The sequence below is a fragment of the Triplophysa rosa genome, linkage group LG13 (assembly GCF_024868665.1).
Source record: "Triplophysa rosa linkage group LG13, Trosa_1v2, whole genome shotgun sequence".
Taxonomy (NCBI): domain Eukaryota; kingdom Metazoa; phylum Chordata; class Actinopteri; order Cypriniformes; family Nemacheilidae; genus Triplophysa; species Triplophysa rosa.
This window is the reverse complement of record NC_079902.1, coordinates 8,692,379-8,717,897: the sequence shown is the minus strand read 5'-3', so window position 1 is coordinate 8,717,897 and position 25,519 is coordinate 8,692,379. Positions and strand designations below refer to the sequence as shown.

The window sequence follows — 25,519 nt, the reverse complement described above, 5'->3', positions numbered from 1 at the left end:
TGAAACTGTGACTTTTTCAAACCACGGTAAACTTTGAAACTGGTAACTGGCCTTTGCCTAATTGGGTAGTGGTCTAATAAATTTGTTAAGCACTGTATATATCTTTTTAAGCATGCTGGTATATTTTTCAATCCAGGGACAAATTAAACATACCGTGTTAAAAGCATTGGCAGTAATTGTGATACGAAATTTTAATTTAGTCACATTAGTTGTATGTGGATGGTAATATATTGGTAGGGGGGTTCTAGGCATTCTAGGACCTTCTCTGTGGTTGCTCACTGACCTGAGTCAAAAGAGGTCACTCCCAAGAGGTTAAGATAATTTGGTCCCAAGACATGGCCCTCCTTCCTTAAATACAGGATGTGGGATTCAAGGCCAAACGCTTATATAACTAATAGCAGACATCCCCTCAACAAACTGCCTAGCATTTTAGGCAACTACATTTAAACACATATTTATTTGAAGCCATTAATTATTCTGATGACCACGTTTAGAAGAGATAATGAACAACCAGCAGTCTTCATGGGCAATTATTAAGTATAATTATGAGATCCGTGGGACCAAAAATGTGCTAAAAGCAGTCTCAAAGCCAATAGAGTCAGGGTAAACAGGCTAAACAGGCATAACACAGAAGACGTATGGGCATATCTGCACAACCCAGCACTCAACAGCAAGTCAGGAGCAATGTCAGCTTTGGGTCAGAGCCCGACTGTGTCCACATTACGTGTGAAATTTCTTCTCTTTAAAACGTTCACATTTCTGATTTCTAGAAAATGTGTCGGCTGGAGCATGGCTGGTCTAATTTGTGTGTCTGAGGCTTTGAAGGTTTCGGTGGAAGTCGGGCCACACTGGTGAGATAATTCAATAACACTTCACAGCTGTGCCATGTGAAGATTTGTACGGGCGGACTGTAAGGTTTGAGATAAATTACCCATTATAATGCGCTAAACCGTTGTTGACTAGACAAGGGCTGTTTGAATGAAAACAGAGGACGTGTTTACTGTCAGAAGACAGATGCAGTGGTCTGTATTTTTGAAAAGCCAAATGAACATATAATGAATCTGCATCTGTGGAAATTCTCAAATTAACCCTTAAGCGTCCCTCTAAAGGAGATTTGCTCCACACAAAGTATGACAAAAGCACACAGTGAGCACAACACAGGCCTGCATCTCTTTAATGAAAGGTGGATTGCGCTCAATGCCGGCAATGTGATCGATACGGCCATGTGACTCACTGGCCATATCAGAAGACTGATGTTATGATCATGCTGATGCACTTCGAAAACGTGAGCAGTTGTTTATATAAATTATGCCGTTTCCCTGACATGCGACATTCTCGACGGTGTATTACGCATCAACAGCAAAGAGAACGTTCCCTAATAAGTCACTTACTGTATCAGCCGTAGCCTATTTGCGCAGAGAGAACATCCTAGTGTGGAGTAACTGTATGTCAAGGCCTAAATAAGTAGAGAAAGAAATAAAATCATACGTATTGTAAGTAACAAGTCCATTGAGACATTCTCAATGGATCCTTCCAAGCCCATTACGAAGGCCTGTTGTGGCCAAAATATTAACAATGAGCTCATCTTAGCCGTATCAATCATGCAAAAGCCATTCATTTCCCAGCAGCCTTCAAAATGAGCAACTATTAAAACGTCAGAGGGAGGAAAAAAGAAAAGCTTTCAAAAGACGCTCAGAAAATGCGACATTACGCATCATTACGATGTCTAGTTTGTGTCGTAGTTTTAAAAACAGCGTGTTTCTGTCTCGCTCGGGGCGAAGAAGAGAGCATTGTGGTAAAAAATGAAGTAATGAAGCAGATTATTAATGTCATGAATTGAATTGTGAGTCAGACCACCAAAATGATGGTTCCTGGAAAATACCAGCGATACTGGCAGGCCTGGCTGCAACATCTCATCACCGTAGATGAGAAACAGATCGAGAAAAGGGCCTCTTATAATTAAGAAAGCACATGTTTATTGATTCAATTACGTACTGACCATCATTGTCAATGGTAGCTTGATACACTAAACAGCCTCTTTCATGCTGATGCTCGTGAACGTCGCTCAGTTCGATCGCATCAAAACAGAATTATCACGACTCTCTATATTGAAATGCAAGATCATTTTCGAGTCCTTTTTCTTGCTGCAAAATGCCTAACAGCACTGTGGAGTCAATTGCTTAAATCACTTAGCTGGAGAACATCAAGGCTCCTTTTCACTAATCATTGGACAGAGTTTCACAACCTTTCCTAGCTTTTAATATTTTAACTTTTTGGGCCTTTTCGACCCTTAATAATGAGAGAGAACTACAAAAGAGGAGAGAATTGAGAGAAAGAGGATCAGGCAATGAAGCATGCCAGACATCTGCAATGATGTCACAGCTCAACGTGGAGCATGTGGAAGAATGTCAGAGAGAAATGTAATCAACAACTGAAATACTTTTACATGTCTGCAAAACTCAAAAATACATAGAATAAACAGCCAACCCAAACCACCTAGTATCATGAGCACCTTAGCAACCACATAGCAATGCCCTAGCAACCACCTGCAACACTCAAGCATCGTGTTGGCGAGTTCTGCGCAGAGCTCCACTCATATCTTATTCCAAAGACGTATAATAAATCTTATGTAATGCCACTCTGGCTGTGCTACAGCTCCATTCATGATGTAAGGTAACTACCTCTCTCACAAAATGTAATCTCAGTTACTGCTGCTTCATTGCACAGTTCAAAGCCTTGACTCAAGAGACTGTGTGGACTCACAGTTCACACTTCGAATAAGAGCGATGCAGAGAAAACCTCAGAGCAACAAAATCAAGCTAGAAATGCTAATCCGAGAGCACCGAGACCAAGGCAGGTCTTAAACTGATTGATTGGCTCTGATGTTCCCTTACCTACAGTCCCAAACCAGGAAATTGCTCAGAACCAAATGAAATTACCTGAGATTAAAATATTCATCTCTGGGGCATTGGCTCAAGTGATCTTCCAGAGTCCATTAACATCTGCAAAGACCAAATCTAGCACGTGCAGAGTACAATTCACTTATTGCTGGTGGCTTAATGGATTCGCAGTGGAGAATGAGGTATTTGAGAATATTTGAATAAAAAATACATTTTACAGCTTGTGGAGTTAAGTATTCCCATTATTACACCGTTCTCTGGATTACTACATTCTGATTGGACAATCGCAGACATGTACAAGCACATTATTTTACAACAAAACTACTGGTTTTCCATAACAAATTCTAACGTGCAATTTCAAAAAGATTATAGAAAAGATAAACAAACATTATTACTTGGTGGTTTTTTTCTGATGATTATTAATAATTATTCATAATTAGGGCTGCCTAACAATTAACAATAGTTAATATGTTTAAATATTAAATATAATTAAAGTTTAAATAAATTACAATGTAATTTAATTTAAATGATTATAATAAATACATTGAACTAAAACATATATATATATATACACATTAAATTATTAATTAATAACTTATTATTAATAAATTATTATTAATTATTAACAGATAAATTATTAATGCATACATTTAAATATATAATATAAAAATAATGAATTAAATTAATTGACATCAAAATAAATTAGATCAAATATGTTGTGCACTGCCACAGCCTACTAAAAACTTCTAAACATACATTCAACATATTTAGGAATTACATTCAACATATCTGACTGAACATGACACAGCTTTGCAGAAAGTTTGTTTGGGGTGCACTGTGGATTTATAATACAAGGATAAATTATACAATCCTTGTGAAGTGAAAAGTGTGGCACAATAATAATTTTTCCTCAATAATTTTGTTTTCGTAATTGTTATAAAATAAAAAATTGAAAATCACTTACGATTAATTGCACAGCCCTATTAGTAATAATAGTTTCCATAATAAAAAAAATCATTACATCATAAAGCTGTTGTTTACGTTAATATGAGACAATAAGCATTACAGTGATTTTACCAAAGTTATTGATGTTTTAGGTGTGACAAAAACAGCTCAACCAAGATAAAAACATGTGGTTTTAGTATACAGCATACAGTGAAGGTAAAAATTATGGAACTGTAGGAAGGTCTCTTAAACGGGTAAAAGGTCAAAACGCCACGTGAACAGCGAGTGGCATCACACGACGCATAAAAGCGGGTTTCCAACCCTTCACTATTTGATGCGTGGCATTTTCAGAGACCTTTGGAGCCGCGCGATTCAAGCTTCTTCTTTTGTCTTGGGCAGAACAGAAAGAAACAGGTTTGCAGCTTCCCTGGGGCTAAGGGAGGTCAGTATCTGCAGCTCCAAAGGTAAAGCAGATGAGCGCGGCGCAGTCAGAATGCCCCAGTGCTCGTGTGTCAGCGTGCTGTCGGTGATAGCAGCGCACTCAAAGAAAAAGTAAAGGACCAGAGGGGGCTTACGCACTGTCCATTCCACTTTCCATTAAGAGTGCACAAGCTTACGCCGCTGGAAACTAGTCATGCTGCCCTCTTCTCTTCCCAGCTTTGATGCACTCGTCTGTGAAGCTGATTTCAAGTAGGTACTCCACTGTGAGAATGTAGCCTTTATAGAAGCCGAAATGCTTTGATTTTGAGTGTTAACTTCTAGGTTTTACTCATCACATGCCCCCCCACACACACACGAATTCATACGGCTTTCTTCAGGGATAACTGATTTCTGATTCCTAAATGAAGCTTACAGATGGAGGGAAGCTTTTGTATTTGTGAATCATCCAAACATGAACCAGCTGTAGGGGATTGGTTGCAAAGTCTTGAACAAAGGAAAGACAGACAGTAACAAAAACACACAATATAAATTAAAGGGGTCATATGGCACGAATACGTGTTTTTAAGTGTCTTTGGTGTGTTGCCCATGCATGTATTATGGCCTCTTTACACAGCAAAGGCGGCACAGAAAACGAATCTGAAGCGGCATAAATGTGTATTTACACAGACCGTTAATGCGGCTCTAAAGCGACATAAATGCATTTACACACGAATTCAAATTATGCGAAATAATGCTGAACATAACCACAAAAGCACTGTTCTAACAATATGCTATAAAATAATGCCTTAAATTAAACGATATAAACTAAAAAAAAGACTGACACTAATAATAGCAATGCATACTTTAGGATAAAACAATATAAAGCTATAAATGCAACATTTTAAATGAATTTCCTAGCTAACAAACACTCCATAGAAATTTGTTATTATCGGGCACCTCACCGCATATTGAAAGATGCCAAAATTTGTTTTAAAGAGCCAGAAAGTCACTGTCGACCAGGTAAATGAACAGTTCCGGTGTTACAGTAAATGTTAGATCGTTGTCGTGTATGAAATATTGTCCTCAATGAGATGCTTTTGGATATATAACGACAAAATCATTTGTTGTTATATTTGTCGTATTGCATTTCAATCCTAGCCCGATGAGACCCAAATAATTTACGCTCCTAGGGCCGGGCATCTGTGCACAAGCGCTACTGTCCCCACTCATACTGTCCTCACTTTACGATCTGGACTGAAGTACACTTACATTATTATGATGCGACTGTTTTGAGGTAAACGGTAAGAGAAGCACACACTCTCTCATCACAATATAGAGTAATGTTAAGTTTGTGATTTATTATGTGTTCGATGCACGTGTTGCATCCGCTTAAGTAACACGAGAGCTATTTGAATAACTCCTGCGGTGTGCAGCACTGCATAATGTCCGACAAACCTAATATTTGAAGCCGTTTGAGACGCGGTAACACAGGTCTGCATGTGATCATGTCCCACGTATCAGAAGGTTTTTTCCTTAAGAAGAAGAGGAGCTAAAGGAGGAATTTAAATAATATCATGTAGTTTAAATAATCATGAGTTGTCAAACATTTTTCTAAATTAACTTTGAAAAGAAACAAAACGAAATAAATGTAATTTGCCATTAAAAACTAATCTAAACTATTTTAATGGCTAAAAACAGTCTCAAAATTTACATCATGCATTCAAACTGTGCCACAGCCTGTCTGAGTAAACAGCCACAGCACAAACAAAAATACTCCAAACATTTAAATCATTTAAATCAAGAAATGAAACGAAAAATTTATATTAGAATTATTTAAAATATGTCGCTGTGTGTTTTTGGCTTCATCTTCACTCTCTCGCTTTCTGCTGACATGACAATGACGTAGTTTAGAGCGGCTTTAAAGGTGCCATGAATTAAAATCACAATTTTAACCCGAGCTTTTGTTATATAAGAGGGAATCGTATTCACGCGAACATCATGTAAGTGTCAGAACTGAAAACGCCCTTGTTACTGAGATTACATCTATTATTGACACCAGGCCCAGCAAACGGCAGGTTCTGGAATGCACCTATCTATGACGACACTGATAGGTTGAACACCGCCTCCACAGAAAGAATATCAAGACTACTTCTCCAGCCCCGCCCACTGGTTTGCGCATGACAGAACCAGTGGCGCGGAACCAGATAGAGCCAGCAAGCAATAAACAAACATGTCGTTAAAGATAGCTAAATATTGTGCCATCCCAGGTTGTGGAAGAATACAGTCGCTGCATAACCTTCCTTCGGATTCTGATATTACGAATGCGGGGTCAAAGTATTTTTAAAGACGTTCCAGCTCATGTGGGAAAAACATGGAGCGTTTGTTCGTTTCATTTCTCCGAGGATTCCTTCGTGAACAAGGCACTGGATTTGTGGAGAGACTAAAATTAAAAAGCAGTGCTGTGCTGTCCATATTGGATCCGATAGGAATCACCATATGATCTGCATATGGTATCAAACATCTCATTTTAGGAAGAGCATTACTGGAAACAGTGAATCTCTGGCCACTGTCTGAGTCACAAATCTTATTTATACAAAACCAGATATCTGTTTATTTTTTCAGATCATGACATTTTGATTTGATGTGCTCTAACAGTTAAATATGTACATTCTTAATGCCAGTATTCTTATGTGAGCAGCAATCTTATGTGAGTAAAACATATTTGTACTATGCGTCACTATTGCTTTGTTATTGATCGCTTGATCTATGCAGAGGTTGTCTGTGATCTTAAGCCCGTGCGAATCGGGATCTCTGTGATTTGGCGAGCTCATATATCATTTTTCAAGGTTTTATCCACCGTTTGCGAATAATGGAGGCTGTTTGAAGTGTTTTGGTATTATTTCGGGTGCTGGGTCATATCCATAAGTTACCGGGAGTCTCCCGTTTGTTTATTTATTATGGAAACTCGTAACATTTGAGACCCGCGATCGCAGTGATCTTTTGTCCAGTTCGCGATCACGGGTGTTCAAACTATACGCAAGTTAATGTAAACAGATAAGGCTGAAATTCATTCAGAATAATTTATCAACTTGACTATACGCAAAGCCTTGCCATCACATCCGCGAATGCGTCACATGAAATACTGATGTGGGGAGGTAATTTATAAATCACAGGAGGTCTCCAGATAATACTAATGCCCTGCGAAAACTGTGAATGGTGCTAATGTGTAACCTAACGTTACGTCTCGAACCAAATTCACAGAAGGCTCCAACTACGCAAACTGCTATCCAATCAAAGCGGTGGGTGTTTACTTATAAAGTCTTCAATGCGGCACGCCCATTAAAACCGAGCGATTCCAGAGCTGGCCTCAAAACCTGGGTAGAAAATAGCCCATTACTTTTTGATTTTGAATGTAAAAACCACACGAACATCATAATTAGACCTCGTACAACAGTATAAAACAATAAACAACACCACGTCATCGCACCTTTAATGCACCTTCATTTACACTAATCCTGAGCCGCATCAGAGTCGCCTTTGATACTAGGCTCTGAGGAGGGTCAGAGCCGGCATATTTTAGATCGGCTTTCATGCGGCATTGCGTCTTTACACAGAAATTTAATCCACCACAGAGACGCCTTAACTCGCCTGTGTAAAGACCCCATTAGACACGTAAAAATGCAAAACTGAAAGTGTGGGAACAAAATATGCATTCTATCTAAAAGCGAATGCTCATCCAGACCTGCCTGAAACACCTCGTATAACCACACCCCCACATATCTACATCATTTCGTGGTATGACTTTACTAAGACCGCCCAAATGTATACGCAAGTAAGGTGGGCGTACTTGTAAATCTCATTGTATAGTCGCCACCGCAGCCATGTCGTGTGTTTGGCTGTGTGTTTCGTTGCGAAAAGAAAGCCTCTTTGTTTGCCCTTCCAAAAGATGAGACAACTAAAAACGAATGGTTACATTTGCTTTACAATACTGTTCCAGAACAGTACAATCCGAATATTCAAGTGTGTGCAGCGCATTTCACAGATGATTGCTTCATGAACCTGAGAGAGATCAAGGCCGGCTGTGCATGAAAGCTTTTGTTAAAAAGTGGGGCAATTCCAACCATTACAACTTCGCAAGGACAGTCTGGTGCTTCAGATTCGCAGCCTGTAAGTATATTTTCATTGTAAAAGACTTACGAACTAACGCGAGTTGAGTTTGTCATGTGTTTGTAGCGCATGTTATTTCTTTGTGTGATCTGCAAATGCAGACAAACGCAACGTGAAAAAAGACAAGCTAAGTCCTAATAATCAGTAAATAAGTTCCAACTAGAGGCAACAAATGTCGTGCTTATGATGGGGTTTATTGTCTTTGTTGAGTAGCGACGTGACATGGCATAACACTGGTTGAACACTTTGAACACTAACGGCAAATCTTTATAACGTAGTATATAAAAGGTAAAACAGTTAGTTATAGTTTTTAACTATTTAACATAATATATTTTTAAAAACCTTACCAATCCTCTACATCCTGCTCAAGTCGCGCTGGCAAAGTTGATGTATCGGCTTGATCATCTTCATTTTCCGGATCAGATTCGGTCTCGAATTGATAAGGAAAGTACCGATGACATTTTATCACCTGTCAGTACAATTGCTTTGGAACCTGATGTTCCGAATATGGTAAGAGGCGTTACATTTCTGTCACACGCTTGCAGTATTCGACCAACCACTACGCACTGGTTAACTGGCCAATCATAGCACACCTCGCTTTTCAGAGAGAAGAGCTTTGTAAAAAAACTGCACGTTTCAGAGAGGCGGGGCAAAGAGGAGATACAAACATGCACGGTATGTGAAAAAGACAGCGTTTTTGAACCTTAAATCATGTATACACATTACAATACATCTAAAACAAACGATAATATTAGTATTAGCCCTGTCATTTGACCCCTTTAAAGCAAGATGGCGGATGGCTGCCTCGGTGTGGAGCTCACCAGTTGTTTTACTTCTTTTGTTAGCTTGTCCTGTTCTATGCTTGTCAAATACAATCAGTTTCACCAGGGATGAACTGGTGAACATTCGGCAGTACACACCACACAATCTTCTACTGGTTTTTGAATATTCAGATGTTTTGCTGGACATTATTTTCGGCAGAGCAGCAGTGGCGCTATTCAAACGCTCTAAGACCAAAAACGTGGGAAGCGAGCCCGCACGCTCGTCAAGCTCTGACAGCGCAGTTTTAGAACTGCACTGCCAAGCATCAATCTAGCGAACCTACGCTCTCTACTTAACAAAATGGACGAACTCCTCCTGCCCTCTCGGAAAAATAAGGACTTTTCAAACTCTGCTGCTCTTTGTTTCACAGAAACCTGGCTGAATTAAGCCATCCCGGACAACACGTTACATCTGCCGGACTTCCAGTTGTTTAGAGCGGATCGTGATACTAAGTCTACAGGAAAATCGCGTGGTGGTGGGACTTGCTTATACATCAACAAAAGGTGGTGTACAGATATAACATCGTTAAAGAAGATGTGCTGTCTTGATGTAGAAGTCCTCTTCATTAACTGTAAGCCGTAAGGAGTTTTCCTCGTTAATTTCGTAAGTGTTTACTGTCCTCCGCAAGCGCACATGAGCACGGCGCTACAACAGCTGGCTGATCAGATCGCAGACACAGAACGACAACACCCAGACTCTGTTATAATCATTCCCGGAGACTTTAATAAAGCAAAACTCACACGTGAACTGCCAAAATTCGAACAACATATTACATGCCCTACCAGAGACAATAACATTCTAGACACTGCTACACTGCAATAAAATATGCATATCGCTCCATCCCCATAGTAGCTCTAGGACTCTCTGACCACTGCCTGGTTCATCTTCTCACAACATACAGGCAAAAACTTAAAGCTGCTAAGCCAGTAGTAAGGACTGTAAAGCGATTGACCAACGAAACAAAGTGGGCCCTTAAAAGCCTGTTTCGAGTGCCCTGATTGGAGTATATTTGATACAACTGCCACCATACATCAGTTTCTGTGAGGACATGTGCATCCCTACCAGGACTTATTTAACATACAACAATGACAAACCATGGTTCACACCAAAACTCAGACAGCTTCGCCAGGCCAAAGAGGATGCCTACAGGAGTGGGGATAGAATCTTGTACAATCATGCCAAGAACACACTGACAAAGGAGATTAGAGTGGCTAAGAAGAGCTACGCTAAAAAGCTGGAAAGCCAGTTCTCTGCCAACGACCCTGCTTCAGTGTGGAAAGGCTTGAAAGACAACACAAACTACAAGACACCAACCCCCAGCACAGAGGCAAATCAACAGCTTGTTGATGACCTGAATGAGTTTTACTGTAGATTTGAGACCCCCGATCTTACACCCCACACCCCACACCTGCACTGACCATCTCTCTACACAGCGATCAACACCTCCAGGAATCCCCCTATCCTCCCCCCCTGCACTTCAGATCAGTGAAGCAAATGTGCGTAAGGTCTTTAGGAAACAAAAGAGAAAGAAAGCACCAGGCCCAGACGGTGTTTTACCAGCCTGTCTGAAACCCTGTGCTGACCAGCTGGCTTCCATTTTTTTCACAGATCTTCAACAGATCACTGGAGCACTGCAAAGTCCCTTCCTGCTTTGAACGCACCACCATCATCCCCATCCCAAAGAAACCCAAAATTACAGGACTTAATGATTACAGACCTGTTGCCCTAACATCTGTGGCCATGAAGTCATTTGAAAGACTGGTGTTGGCTTATTTGAAGGACATAACTGGACCCTTACTGGACCCCCTACGGTTTGCCTACAGAGCAAACTGGTCTGTGGATGATGCAGTCAACATGGGACTGCATTATACCCTACAACATCTGGACAGACCAGGGACTTATGAGAGGATCCTGTTTGTGAACTTCAGTTCAGCCTTAAACACAATCGTCCCAACACTCCTCCAGACCAAACTAACTCAGCTCTCTGTTCCTAGCTCTATCTGTCATTGGATCACCAGCTTTCTGACAGACAGACAACAGCTAGTTAGAATTGGTCAAATTACATCCAACAGCCGTACCATCAGCACTGGTGCCCCCCAGGGATGTGTGCTCTCCCCACTGCTCTTCTCCCTGTACACCAACGACTGCACCTCTACTGACTCCTCTGTCAAGTTCCTGAAGTTTGCAGACGACACTACTGTTATCGGCCTCATCCGGGATGGTGACGAGTCTGCGTACAGACAGGAGGTTGAGCAGCTGGCTGTCTGGTGCAGTCATAACAACCTGGAACTGAACACGCTCAAAACAGTGGAGATGATAGTGGACTTTAGGAGAAACCCCCCAGCACTCCCCCCACTCACCATCATGAACAGCACTGTTATACACAAACACACACATATATATAAATATATATATATATATATATAAACCACATAACCATATAGATAACCATATAAATGGCCTCAAGGTTACCAACAGACAACATGATTTGTACAGAATTAAGGGCGATTTATGGTTCTGTGTCAGACCTACGCCATAGCCTATGCAGAGCCGCATACCTTACGCCGTATACGTGTCAACTTGACGCAGACCCTACACGGAACCACAAGCACTGTGATTGGTCTGCTCAAACCACTACCTCAGGTCAAAAAACTGCAATAGCGTCACGTTTTACTCATATGCATTTCGGAAAGAATGCTCTAAATAAAGGATTTGTTCTATATTTAACAATTCAAGCTGCAACGAAAGGCACCGTCTATTCACTGCTAAATGATTATTCAAGAGCGTATGCAACAAGCAGCGTTTTCTTTGGCGCTTGCCTTGATACTGCCAGCAACATGCCCGTGGACACTGCCTACTAGTGGTCAGCATGTGTAATTGCACATTGGCGTGGACAACAACACTTACATTTACATTTATTCATTATGCAGACACTTTTATCAAAGCGACTCACAGAGAGTTCAGGAAGCAATAAGCGATATGTCATACAGGAGCAACAATACAATAGGTGCTAATAGAAAATTATTAGTTTCAACAAAAGCCAATACCTGTTGAGAGAATGAGAGAATGTTTTTTTTTATTTGTCCGTCAGGTATTCACAGAAGTGATGAGTTTTAAGTTGTTTTTTGAATGTTGTGAGAGATGTGGTTGACCGGACTGAGTTAGGAAGAATGTTCCACCAGGAAGGAGTTGCGCATTAAATCGCGATTTAATGCCCTATTGAGAAGGCAGTACAAGACGCCGCTCGTTTGCTGAACGCAGTGTTCTTGATGGGGTGTAGGAGGGTGTGAAAGTATGCCGGTGCAGATCCAGTGATAGTCCTGTAGGCAAGCATTAGTGACTTGAATCTGATACGGGCTTCAACCGGTAGCCAGTGGAGAGAGATGAAAAGGGGTGTCACATGAGCTCTTTTGGGCTGTAGGAAGACGAGGCGTGCTGCTGCGTTCTGAAGAGGCTGGAGTGGTTTGATAGCCTTTGCAGGAAGACCAGCAAGGAGAGCATTGCAGTAGTCCAACCTTGAGATTACCAGGGCCTGGATAAGGAGTTGTGCCGCATGCTCAGTGAGATAGGGTCTAACCTTTCTAATGTTGAATAAGGCATATCTGCATAACCGCGTTGTCTTTGCAATGTGATCATTGAAGGACAGCTGTTCATCAAATATGACTACGAGGTTCCTGGCTGTTTTGGAAGGAGTGATTGTGGTATTGCCAAGTTGGATGGCGAGATCGTGTTGCACCGTGGGGTGTGCCGGAAATACGAGTAGTTCTGTCTTGGTGGGGTTCAGCTGGAGGTGATGCTCTTTCATCCTAGCTGAGATGTCTTCTAGGCAGGCTGTAATGCGAGCTGCTACAGTGGTATCGTCTGGGTGAAATGAGATGTAAATCTGGGTGACTTCAGCATAACAGGGATAGGAGAAGCCGTGTGCCCATATGATGGGTTCCAAGAATGTCGTGTAGATGGAAAAGAGCAGCGGTCCAAGCACTGATCCCTGAGGGACCCCAGTGATCATATGGTGAGCAGTGGACAGCGAACCCCTCCATGACACCCTGAAGGATCTGCCAGAGCGGTAGGATTTGAACCAGCGGAGAGGAGTGCCTGAGATTCCTAGAGATGACAGGGTTGCTAGCAGTATCTGGTGATTGACAGTGTTGAACGCTGCAGATAAGTCTAGCAGAATCAGGACCGAGGATTTAGATTTCACCTTGCTAGCCGCAGTGCTTCTGTGACCGATAGCAGTGCAGTCTCAGTGGAGTGGTTTGTTTTGAAGCCAGACTGCTTGTCATCCAGTAGTTTATTCTGGGATAGGTAGGAAGACACCTGGTTGAAAACTGCCGTTTCAAGTGTTTTTGCAATAAATGGGAGGAGAGAGACAGGTCTGTAACTGTTGGTCGTAGAGGGGTCCAATGTGGGTTTCTTAAGTGGGGGCGTGACCTGGGCCTGTTTGAATGTGGAAGGAAACGTGCCGGTGAGCAGGGAGTTCATGATGTGTGTGAGTGTGCTGGATATGGACTGGAGGAGATGGGAGGGGATTGGGTCAAGGGGACAGGTGGTGGGGTGGCTGGAGAGAAGTCTGCTGACTTCAGTGTCAGTCAGTGGGGTGAAAGAGGATAGTTCAGTGTTTGAAGTGAGGGTAGTGTGTACCGAGGTCTGAGGTGCTGAGAATTGTTTGCTGATGGATGTTTTTTCAGTGAAAAATACAGCGAAGTCCTCCGCAGTCAAAGATGAAGTGGGTGGGAGAGGAGGGGGGCAAATAAAAATCCAAGCGTTGCCTGTCTGACGCAGAACCATAAATCGCCCTTTACAGGTACAGGATGCTTTTGTTCTGAGATTTACAGCTGTCATATGAATGATGTGTTCTAATCTCTTGCTAGCAGGAAAAGTTGTTTAAAGTAATTGTTATAATAACAGTCATTCATCAACAGAGCACATATTTTACACTATATAACTTGTGTATGCCTGCCACAGGCTTTTAAAGACTATAAGAGAATGATAGATTTACGTAAGTTTGCATGTGCATGCATGGACATACACACACCCCAACATCTAAACAGCGACATAACAAAGACCTCTACTACATAAAGATCATACCTTAAACCAATACCACAAGATTTTTACATTAACTTAATTTTCAATTATTTTAGATCAAATGTCTTTGTTTTACTCCAATGTAACAAATGGTGGTTTTAGATTTAGTGTCCTTTTGCAACAATTTTGTCCTCATTTGTGGTTCATCTAGATTACATTGCTTTTGACAGTATCACAACAGTGTGTTAAAAACAGAAAGATGTACAGTAGTCTAGTCTTCAGTCATGTTCAGCTATGCGTATCCATGATTCATCGTTTAGTTTTCATCTCTGTTTTTTACAGTCCATTTCACTGACACACTTGGCATCCATAGGACAACACCTTACATTTCTTGGAGATTTAAAGTTTCCGATATTAAGCTTCATGTGAGACAGGTTTTATGGTTTAGCTTTCTGTTGTGCCTTTGGATATCTTTGGATATCTAAAACACTGCCTGTTCCAACAAAACCAATCATAAGATATTTATTATGACAATACCATACATCACCTTAGCTTATATTTATAGAGCTAAGGTGAGATAAGATATATTTCCAAGACCTGCAACTGTGCTTCACAAAGGCAGATTTTACAACATCATGGCAGCGCTTGGAGGTAGGCATCATGGCAGGGTGCACAGTCTCACCCTTGGCTTTCACGATGGCCATGGAAGTCATCATTAGGGCCACAAAATGGGTGGTGGGCGGTGAACGAACCACGACTGGGCTACGTCTTCCACCTATTAGGGCATATATGGACGACATGACAACACTGACCACCACTGCAGCATGCACAAAGCGGCTACTTGAAAAGCTGCAGAAAAACATCAAGTGGGCCTGAATGAAAATCAAACCAAGTAAATCTCGAAGCATATCCTTAGTTAAGGGGTTGCTGAGTGACACAAGGTTCTTCATCGACAACGACCCAATTCCAACAGTGTCGAGTTCTTACACGTACAAAAAAGTATGAACATATTAGCCCGGTTCTGTCAACCTTGCACTGGTTACCTATAAAGCATCGCATTAACTTTACAATTTTGCTTATTACCTATAAAGTCTTACATGGTTTAGCTCATCAGTACTTGAGTGAACTCCTCTTGTATTACAGTCCTTCACATGCATTACGCTCTCAGATGTCCTGTCAGTTGGTAATACCTAGAATTTCAAAATCAAGTGCAGGTGGTAGATCCTTTTCCTATCTAGCGCCTAAACTTTGGAATAGTCTTCCCTGCACTGTCCGGGAGGCAGACACACTCTGTCAGTTTAAATCTAGACTAAAGAAGCATATTTTTAATCTTGCATACACTACACTTCCATAATATAAATCTTCTGAGGGTTTAGGCTGCATTAGTTAGATCAACCAGAACCAGGAACACAACTGATGTACTTGTTGCATCAAAGAGTGCAGAACAGTACTCTACTCTCAGCCAGTCTTGTCTCATTGTTCCAAGGTTACCACAGCGAGCAGGATGCAGTTCATGGCCTGACCTGATGGTAGAGCGGAGAATGGGAATCGGCAACCTGACAAGAGCGGCGATGATATAGCTGGATAAAGAAGGATGCGGCGACTTGACACGTCTTCACTACAAAAGATATTAAATTATTAATGATAATCTTAAATCTATAATTTACCTTATAATTTATTTTTATTTAGCCTTCTTGTGCAAGCACTGCTGAGCTTGTGCAGAGGGAAACTGGAATCCCCTGGTTGGGCCTGGGTTCTCCTGAGGTTTTTTTTCTGGATTAGAGTTTTGGGTTCCTCGCCACCATTTGCATACTGTTTTGTGATATTTGCAACAGTGGAGAAGATGGAACGAACCATCACTTCATACGCTAAAAGATGGCTTGGCGTCCCACGATGCCTTAGTAACATCGGCCTCTATGGCAAGGGAGTCCTGGAGTTACCTCTTACTAGCCTAATTGAGGAATACAAGTGCTCTAAAGTCAGACTCCAGATGACACTGAAGGATACTCTAGAGATAAGATCATCAGTTCTGCTGCACTGCCCCTAGTAACTGAGCGGAAGTGGACACCATCCTACATCAGCCCTGAAGCACAGAGATATTGTGGGGTAAATCCAGCAGGGAAGAGGAGGCTTTGGCCTGAAAGCATGTGAACCAACCTGGCGAAGGGCTACAACATCAGAGCAGAGGAAGCTAGTGGTTGAGGAGGTACGTCGTCAAGAAGAGGTTTTCAGAAGTGCAAAGGCTGTTTTTGCTAAACAGGGGCAATGGAAAGGTGTGGAGATAAGAAAGATCAGCTGGAGGGAACTATGGGAGATGTAAGCAAGCAAGATCAGTTTTATCATTAGAGTGACATATGACATACTCCCATCACCAAAGAATATCCATCAATGGTATGGCGAGGATCCAACATGTGCCCTCTGCCCAACTCCAGCAACCCTCAAACACATCATGACAGGCTGCAATACCTGCCTGAAGCAAGGGAGATATACCTGGCAACACAACCAGGTCCTCAAGAGCTTGGCAGCAGCTCTGGAAAGCAAGCGGAGCGAGACCAACTCCTTGCCGCCAAGTTGTCTCTGACAACGTTTGTCAGAGAAGGACAGAAAATACCAACACATCCTACCACCAGGTTGGGAACAGGACACCTAAGCACGGCCCGGGACTGGAAGACGCTGGCAGACATCGGCCAGAGGCTAATTTTCCCACCTGAGATCGCCTCCACCAACCTCAGGCCAGACTTGGTACTCTGGTCCCCTTCAATAAAGGCTACTTACCTTATAGAGCTCACAGTTCCATGGGAGAACTCAATTGAAGAGGCCTATGAGCGTAAGAAGCTGCGTTATGCAGAGCTAGTGGCAGAGGCGAAGCAGCGTGGCTGGAACATTAAGGTCTATCCAGTTGAGTTGGTTGCAGAGGATTTGTGGCATCATCTACCATCAGAATGATGAAAGACTTCAGAAGCCACGGTCAGGCCTTGCGGAAAACCATCAGAGCCATGTCAGAGATGGCTGAAAGAAGCAGCCAGTGGATTTGGCTCAAGCGGAACGACCCATGCTGGGCCCCAAGTACCTCTTGAGGGTGAAACTCGAAGGTGGTTGAGCAAAGGACATAAGCGGAGGGCTGATCATCCTGCAGTGGGCCACCCCTGCGGAGGGTGTATAGTGTTTAAAAGGCTGAAATACCCAGTGATGCAAGGGCACACTACTGAAGAAGTGTCCTCTGCCCAACTGCCCTGGAGTGTTAACTTGGCCAAGATTCACCTCCCTCCACCCCCACCCCTGCATCACTTTGATTTACCACTCACAACAAGTCTAATCGAGCAAGTGCTCACCAACTATTGGCACAAGGGACAGTGTAACATCTTGTCCTGTCGTATGATTCTGATTTATAAATTATAGACAATAGACAGAGTTTGGGACCAAGTTTTTATTCAGGTTTTTAGTGATCTCAGAGGACAACATTTCTCGTACACCCTTCCAAAATCTTACAGGGGTCATATGACACTGCTAAAACAAATATTATCATTTGTTTTATATGTAATGCAATGTGTACACACAATTTAAGGTTCAAAAACGCTGTATTTTCCACATACCGTGCATGTTTGTATCTCCTCTTTGCCCGCACGGATTTTTTACAAAGCTTATCTCTCTGAAAAGCGAGGTGTGCTATGATTGGCCAGTTAACCAGTGCGTAGTGATTGGACGAATACTGCAAGTGTGTGCCGGAAATGTAACGCCTCTTACCATATTTGTAACATCAGGTTCCAAAGCAATTGTACTGACAGGTACGCCCACCTTACTTGTGTATACATTTGGGCGGTCTTGTTCAAATCAAACCACGAACTGATGTAGATTTGTGGGGGTGTGGTTACACAAGGCATTTCAGGCAGGTCTGGGTGAGCATTCGCTTTAAGATAGAATGCATCTTTTGTTCCGACTAAGTTTTTGCAATTTTACGTGTCTAATACATGCATGGGCAACTAATAACACACCAAAGACACAGAAAAACACGTATTCGCGCCATATGACCCCTTTAGAATTAGACAGTTTAAAGCAAAAGTGCATGCATCTTTTGTAGAGACAGCAATCCCAGAATGCATTGCAATAAGATGCTTGAAATAATCTTGATTTTGAATCTTGATCATTTTTAGAGGGCTGCTAAACTATTGGACAAAGTTATTTTTGTGGTCATGTTCACATTATAATAATGTGTGTAAATATTGCAATACCTTAGTTTGAAATAATATCATCAATGTTTTCAAAATAGCTGGAAAGTTATTTTTGTCAAGTCACAAGTAGGGCTGTCACGATATCAAAGTTTCCCAAAATGATTATCATGACCAAAAGAGTTCACAATAGTGGTAGTATCGCGATATATGTCACAATATCTTTCTTTAAATGATGCTATCAGTAAAGTTCATCTTTAATTTTGTGTTTTGTCATTTATTTGGGCAATGAATCATACTCGAAACACAAATGTACAAAGGCAGAGAAAGAGTTTGAAATCATTGTGACAAATTTTTAAATAAGGCAAATTTTAAAATGGATGCTGAACAGTTTACGATATAACGATATATGTGGAATTATCATGATATTAATTAGAGGTGGGTGAAAAAATCGATTCACATATGAATCGCGATTCAGTCCTCTAGCGATTCTTATCGATTCACAGATTTTCACAGAAATCTAAATTTCATAAGTCAAAGTTGGTCAAGTTTGGTCTTGATACATCAAATTTTGATGTGTCTGAGTTTTTTAGCTGCAATATTGCAAAAATCCACTAGGGGGCCATATTCTTTCCATTGGTTTTAACACTTGATCTGAAATTTGACCACAACAGACATTGAGATGCTTTTTTTTACTTTTCCAATTAACAGACACAATGAAAAAACACAAGCACTAGGGCTGCACGATAATTAATACAAAAATGTAAAAATCGAAAAACCGTGAATCGATTTTTAATCGTAATTTATGACAGACAACTACTGCAACACATCATAAATTAATAAGAACTCAGAAAGCAATATTAAATTAGCTTTACCAGTGTTTGACAGATGATTTTTGTTGTGTTTTGGGATTAGTCTACATATGATACGCCTAATAGAGAGAATATTTAAACTGTTTGTTTAAAAGCAATGTGCAATCTTACTAATTGGTGCTATGCTAAAACAAGTCAGGACAAACAGATTCTCCATACTTTGCAATGCATACAAAATATTTAAGCAAATATTTTAGAAAAGTCATTTTTTGTAAAAGTACTTCCATAAACAAATTCTATAATGTCAGCTATATGTCAGTGTGCCGCTAAACCGCAAAAAAGCGCAAAGGATCCCTTCTCCAGCCAAACGGAGCATTTTTCTTTTATGACGTTATTCACAGCGACACGTGCTTATTGCATCCACAGTATCAGCGCAGCCCAGCCACTGTTGGCCTTTGATGGATTCTGCATACTCTCGTGATCATAAGAGGTGCAAGGAGAATCTCAGCTCTGTGTGCTACAGATGAAGTCCTCTATAGCTTCTCTCTGGAGATCTAACAATCATTCTCTCTTCATCTCTGAGACAAAGGCATTCTCAATATCGTCTGTTCTGCCTTCAGTGACCCCATGCAGAATCTTCAGTGTCTGATTTAACACTGAAAATGAATCAACAGAAGCATGAACTTGTGATGGTAAAGATACACAGTGAATATTAATGCACGTTGCTTTACTCGGTGTTCTACTGCAATACGTCAAGACCATCCCAACGGGCCAAAAATTCTCAGAGACGTTGCAAATGAGAACGAAAGTAGGAAATGCATGACACTCGCTGTTTTGATGGGTTTCACAGCAAAAGGATATCGTTTTCAATAAGAATCCATAAAATAAAATTAGGGCTGACAAACGAATAATCGTTGACAGGCCTACATACAATGTATATATACTAATATACTGTATAAATACTAATTTAATATGAGTTTTATTGTAATCCATTTACACTGGTGTACTCCTAAATGTTGACAATTTTCACTTTAGAAAATATATTAAAATAATAGAGTAAAATATCCTAAAACAGACTTAAAACAAACTCTGATGTAAATTGATTTGAATCATAATGAAGTTTAGAAGTTTTTGTATTTTCATCGTAAAACAAACAAAACTACTGATGAAGACAATACTACAAGATTTTGGCATTGATAAAAAACAGACAGCAAAACATATTATGAGAACTATGTGACAGCACTATACTTTAAGTGAATTAAGTTAACTGCACAATGCTGACCTGAAATCAGTGACATTCAAATATCGGGTGTGATGAATGACTGGGAAGTGAATACCGCCTGGACTAAATGGTTAGTGGAGCGTCCAGTAGGCTGTCAAAAGTATCATTCTGAGGAAATGACAACAGATTGCGGTCGGCACAAGCTTTGATGAGGTACTTCTGGACATACCCATCTGTAACTGCCCAGCTCAAAGCCTGATAAACTGTGAAGGTGCTTTGACACAATCTTCACCTCGGAGACTCAATATTCAAACAGCTGACTGACAAATAATGACAGGCCTTACACCCAGCAATTCATCCTCTGCTATAGAATATAATTTCCTTGGCTGCTATAGAAATTGATTGGTTGGTTTGATCCATATTCGGAAAAAACCTCAAGACAACTTGAGACATTAACAAAGCTAGATAACTTCCTAAAATGTCATTTTTTAATGTGTTTAACAGCCCAATAATAATCTAATACAAAGCTTTTTTTTTAAAGATATTTTATGCTTGTTTTGCAGTGCAATGTGTTCGAGAAAAATATTTCATATGCCTTGGATTGTTATTTACTCTCAGTTTTGAGCTATAGGCAATGGATGATAGAAAAATTTTCTGCATTCACAATTTCATTTACGACAATGCAAGCATCTAGAGTAACTCAACTTTTTCTGCGTTTAGCTCTATTAATCAAATATTTTTACAAAGACAAAAATCGACGTGTCTTTTCATAAAACTGAATATTACTTTTGTTTCGTTTACACAACTCTACAATAGGCACAGGTGAGAAGTCACTTTTTTTTCTGATGAATATAATTCAACTGACCCAAGGTAGCTGATGTTATTTACACATATAACATGTATGGCGTGTTCTGGGTCAGGGTTGAAAAACATGCAGGCGAGGAGATAAACAATCACAACGTCACGACTAATGCGTCATATGACTTTTTCATTCACTTCTACGTACAAAAAACCATAATGAATTATCAAGCACAATGCCCCAGTCGATTTAAACTAGAAAGGCTCATCACTCACGAGCCCCTGATGCCCATGTCGCCGATGACATTATCAAACAGTGTTTGCAAAAAAGACAATGTTTCCAATGCTCAGTTTAACTAATAACCAAATATAATTCCGCAGCTGCACATCCGACTCCTTGCCAACACCACAGTGCTGACAATGTTTCCTCTACACATGAGAGCCATTAACATGACCACTGAAATGGTCCCTGTCAATACTGCTTTAATGTTTCTGCTTTAAACCAGTTCAAAGTAAATAGGTCACACACACCCCACCCCCCAAAAATCCAGGGGGAACATTGATTTGTGCAATTCTTTATATGTTATTATTCAGACCTTTTCATTATTAACATTTTCCTATGCATCCTAGACGTTATGACATACAGTACTTATATGTAACACATCTACAGATATACAGTATTAAGCCAAAAACTGCCATTTAGCATTAACCATGTTACTCCCAACCAATATGGCTGTTATTCTTTCTACTGAACACAAAACTACACATTTAAAAAATGTTCATAGAGTGACCACCACAGCTGTCAACTTAAAGGACCCATTGTATGAAAGTCAATTTTTTCTGTGCTTAAGTGCTATAATCGGGTCCCCGTACATCTAGCAACCCAGAAAACGTGAAAAATAAGATCCCAGTAACTTTGTTTTGGTAAGCCTTTCTCTGCAAGCATGTGAGAAATCAAGCCGTTCATATTTCGCTCCTGATGCGACGTAGACGCAGGCTCTTATTATAATATTACCACCCCTTAATGTACACAATTCCACCCACGGCGCTGCCGCCATTGTTGTTTTCACAAAGCGACAGCGGTGTACGTGACGCCATGGCTAAAGTTCGTGGACAACATGCAACATAGACGCTGCACTGAGTCCAAACCTTGGAAGAGACAGGAGTGGATTTATTTTATTTTTAGTGGAAATCCCTCAGAAACCAAGTAAAGTAAAAACCTGCTTGTTTGCGCAAATCACTTCAAGCCGGAGTGCTTTATCAACCTGGGACAGTACAAGCAGGATTAGCTTCAAAGTTGTTCCTCAAGAGGGATCGAAACCGACTGAACGAGACAAAGCTGCCGATGTAAGTAATATTTATCAACAGTCTGAATTGACGTAAATGTACCGTATATATAGGAGGAAAACATTAGCATACGATAGCGAAAGGAGCTAAGTCAGTCACGGGCTAAATAGAACATTCAAAGCCAGTGTTAAACTAACTGTATATAAGTGCAGATGGACACTTGGAGTTTAGCTGTATGAATGTTAATACATTATGTGCGTTAATATGTTTAGCTGCGGCAAGCTGTTTGTTTTGCTAATGAACAGGGGAGAACACTGGGGTTAGTTTCGTTTTAAACGTCTCAAATCATTCGTGTTTAGGCTGAAAAATCTGTCACAGCAAACTAGCTAAAATCTATGTAATTCCGCTGAGATCTGCAGTGGATGCGGTGGATTTTAGGTAAGCATACATGCACAACGTAAGCGCATTAGCTGTTTGCTGTGACTTATTTTTTTTGTCTCCGGACGAATGATTTGAGACGTTTAAGACGAAACTAACCGCAGAGGAGTTCAGGAAACATAATTTAGCTAAACCATTGCAATGGCAGCACTACACGTGTGTTGTGTTGACAAGCCGGACAGAAAGGGGGTGGGGTTTGCTGTAACTCATTATCAGTTAAAGAGACATGCACCAAAACAGGTTGCTGTGAGCATAGAGCTGTTTTTGACGAGGCAAGAAGGGTTTTGTTTACACAGCCATTGAGGGTTTTAAAGCAAAATATGTTCCAGACATTTCATGAAGACCCTAATAAATCATACCAACTTGTTGAAAGTGCTCGTCTGAGGAGACCTTTAACAATCTCAGCTCTGAAGGAAAATCAAAATCAAATATAACCGCTTAAAGAAAACACCTCAGATGCTTCAAAAAATATTTTGCTCTTGTGGTTTGGGATGTGGGTGTTGTGCAGAAAGCACATAGGGCAGGGGTCGGCAAGTAAGTTTGGCACCGGGCCAAAAAAAACAAATTCGCCGCTAGATGGCAGGCCAGAACATAGTCAAAGGATAATTTAACAAATTAATTGACGAAAAATGCAACTACATAAGCCTACTTTTAAAAATATAGTTATTATATAATTATATAGTTATATAATTATTTAACGTGGCCTATTTTTACACTCCTCGTGTACTAAACTGCATTTTTTTTTTGCCTGCTGGGGTACAATATTATGTCGTGTGCAGAGTGATGTCAAAATTTAAGCTAGCTAGATGAGAGAAAATGGCACTATCAAAGAGTCTAAAGAGGAAAGTTGACAGAGAAAATAGGGCATACAAAGAGGAATGGAACCACAACTATGCATTCATCCTACATAGTTTTGTGAACGCAAAGCCGGTGTGTCTTATCTGCAACAAAGTTGTCACTGTTTACAAAGAATATAATATTAGACGGCACCACGAGACGAAGCGTGGCACCTTCAAAAAAAAAAAAGGAAAGCTGAATTTGCTTTGTTATTGTTCACATGTTGGTGCTGAGGCCCCACGTTATAAGCAAACGTTTCAATGCTTCACTGTTAGTTTTTTCATACCCCATATTTCATGACGGCTATTTTAGAAGTGTGTCTAGCGATCGACAGACTCCTTAGAATATCTTTCAGAACATTTCAAATTAAAAGCTCTCAATTCATTTCAAAATAAAACATTGCTGCACAAACGTTCTCATACTTTTATTTTGAAGGCAAATTCATTAAAGACGTTATTGTGACAGATCTATTTCAGAACCACCTGCGGGCGAAATAATCAAAATAATGCTGCTGGCGCAGACCAGATATTATTGCTGGCGGGCCAGTCTTGGGCCACGGGCCGCCTGTTGCCGACCACTGACATAGGGAGCTTTTAAGTGCACGTGGATTTTAATTTACATGTCCAAACAACATGACCTCCATCTACAGCAAAAGAGGAACACGTTTATCATAATTCCACGACCTGACCACCTTCTGCTGCGGCCACCCTCTCGGGTCAACCGAAATATGGAACGCGTTTCATTTCAACGCCCCATCCAAACTGAGTCATGAGCTGAAAATGTTTTGATATGTTCAAGGTCCAGCCTATTTCAGAAAACAGGGTTACAAAAGATAAAAATAGCCTTCATCTAACAATGACAAATGCTTCAAGAATTGTGATTGAGAGCAACCTTGCTGTTTTAAAAGGGGAAGCGGTTTGACACTCTCGCAAACGAGTGCCCAGGCAAATGAACCATTGAGAACACTTCTGACGTGAAAGCAGCCGTGGCGCTCTAGTGCTGATGGATTTTGCTGAAAGACAAAGTTTAGTTTGGGAAAAGGGTGTGATGCTTGTCAAGGTGTTGTTTTTTGTTGTTGTGGCAACTTACAAGTAAGGCCAACGAGAGCCACACGGATGCTGAGGTCCACCACCAGAGCCCACCTGGGGCTGCACCGCGCCTGAGCCGGCGGGATCAGGATTTCTGCTGAGACGTAAAACTGTAAAGCGTAGGTGATGTAGATTCCAAAAGAGTAAAGCAGCTTCACGGCCTGATATGACCTGATGAAAGATCCAGAGATGAAATTGAGAAGCACGTTGTATACATCAATTAAAACCACACACAAAAACGTCATCATTAAACGTTATCTCATTCAAATATGAGAAGTCGAACATGTTAAACCGATCACGAATGCTCCTGAAAGAGGATTTGTCTCATACTGACACATCAATCACTGAAGTGTCTCTAATAGCATCGACTGACATCATTATTCCCTGCAGATTCATCCTGTTGACAGATTCAGGTGCGTTGGATGTTTTTGGGTCTGTGCCCGGTTTCTAAGTAGCTTGACTATCAGCCTTTTTCCACTTGGGCCCGATGACCAATTCAAACTGCGTCCTCCATATTCACACGTCATGTGAATGTGTCTCAAACACTAGTTTCCTTTTTGAAATACCCATTTGAATATACGAATGTAGCAAT

At 40.8% G+C, this 25,519-nt stretch overlaps 1 protein-coding gene across 1 annotated transcript in view; it reads right to left on the bottom strand.

Moving 5' to 3' along the window:
- slc36a1 (solute carrier family 36 member 1) overlaps nt 1-25,519 on the bottom strand; it is a 43,249-nt gene that overhangs the window by 4,911 nt on the left and 12,819 nt on the right. The window contains exon 11 of the mRNA XM_057349572.1: nt 24,929-25,098. Coding sequence (XP_057205555.1) covers nt 24,929-25,098 — 170 coding nt within the window. The remainder of the gene's footprint in view (nt 1-24,928; nt 25,099-25,519) is intronic.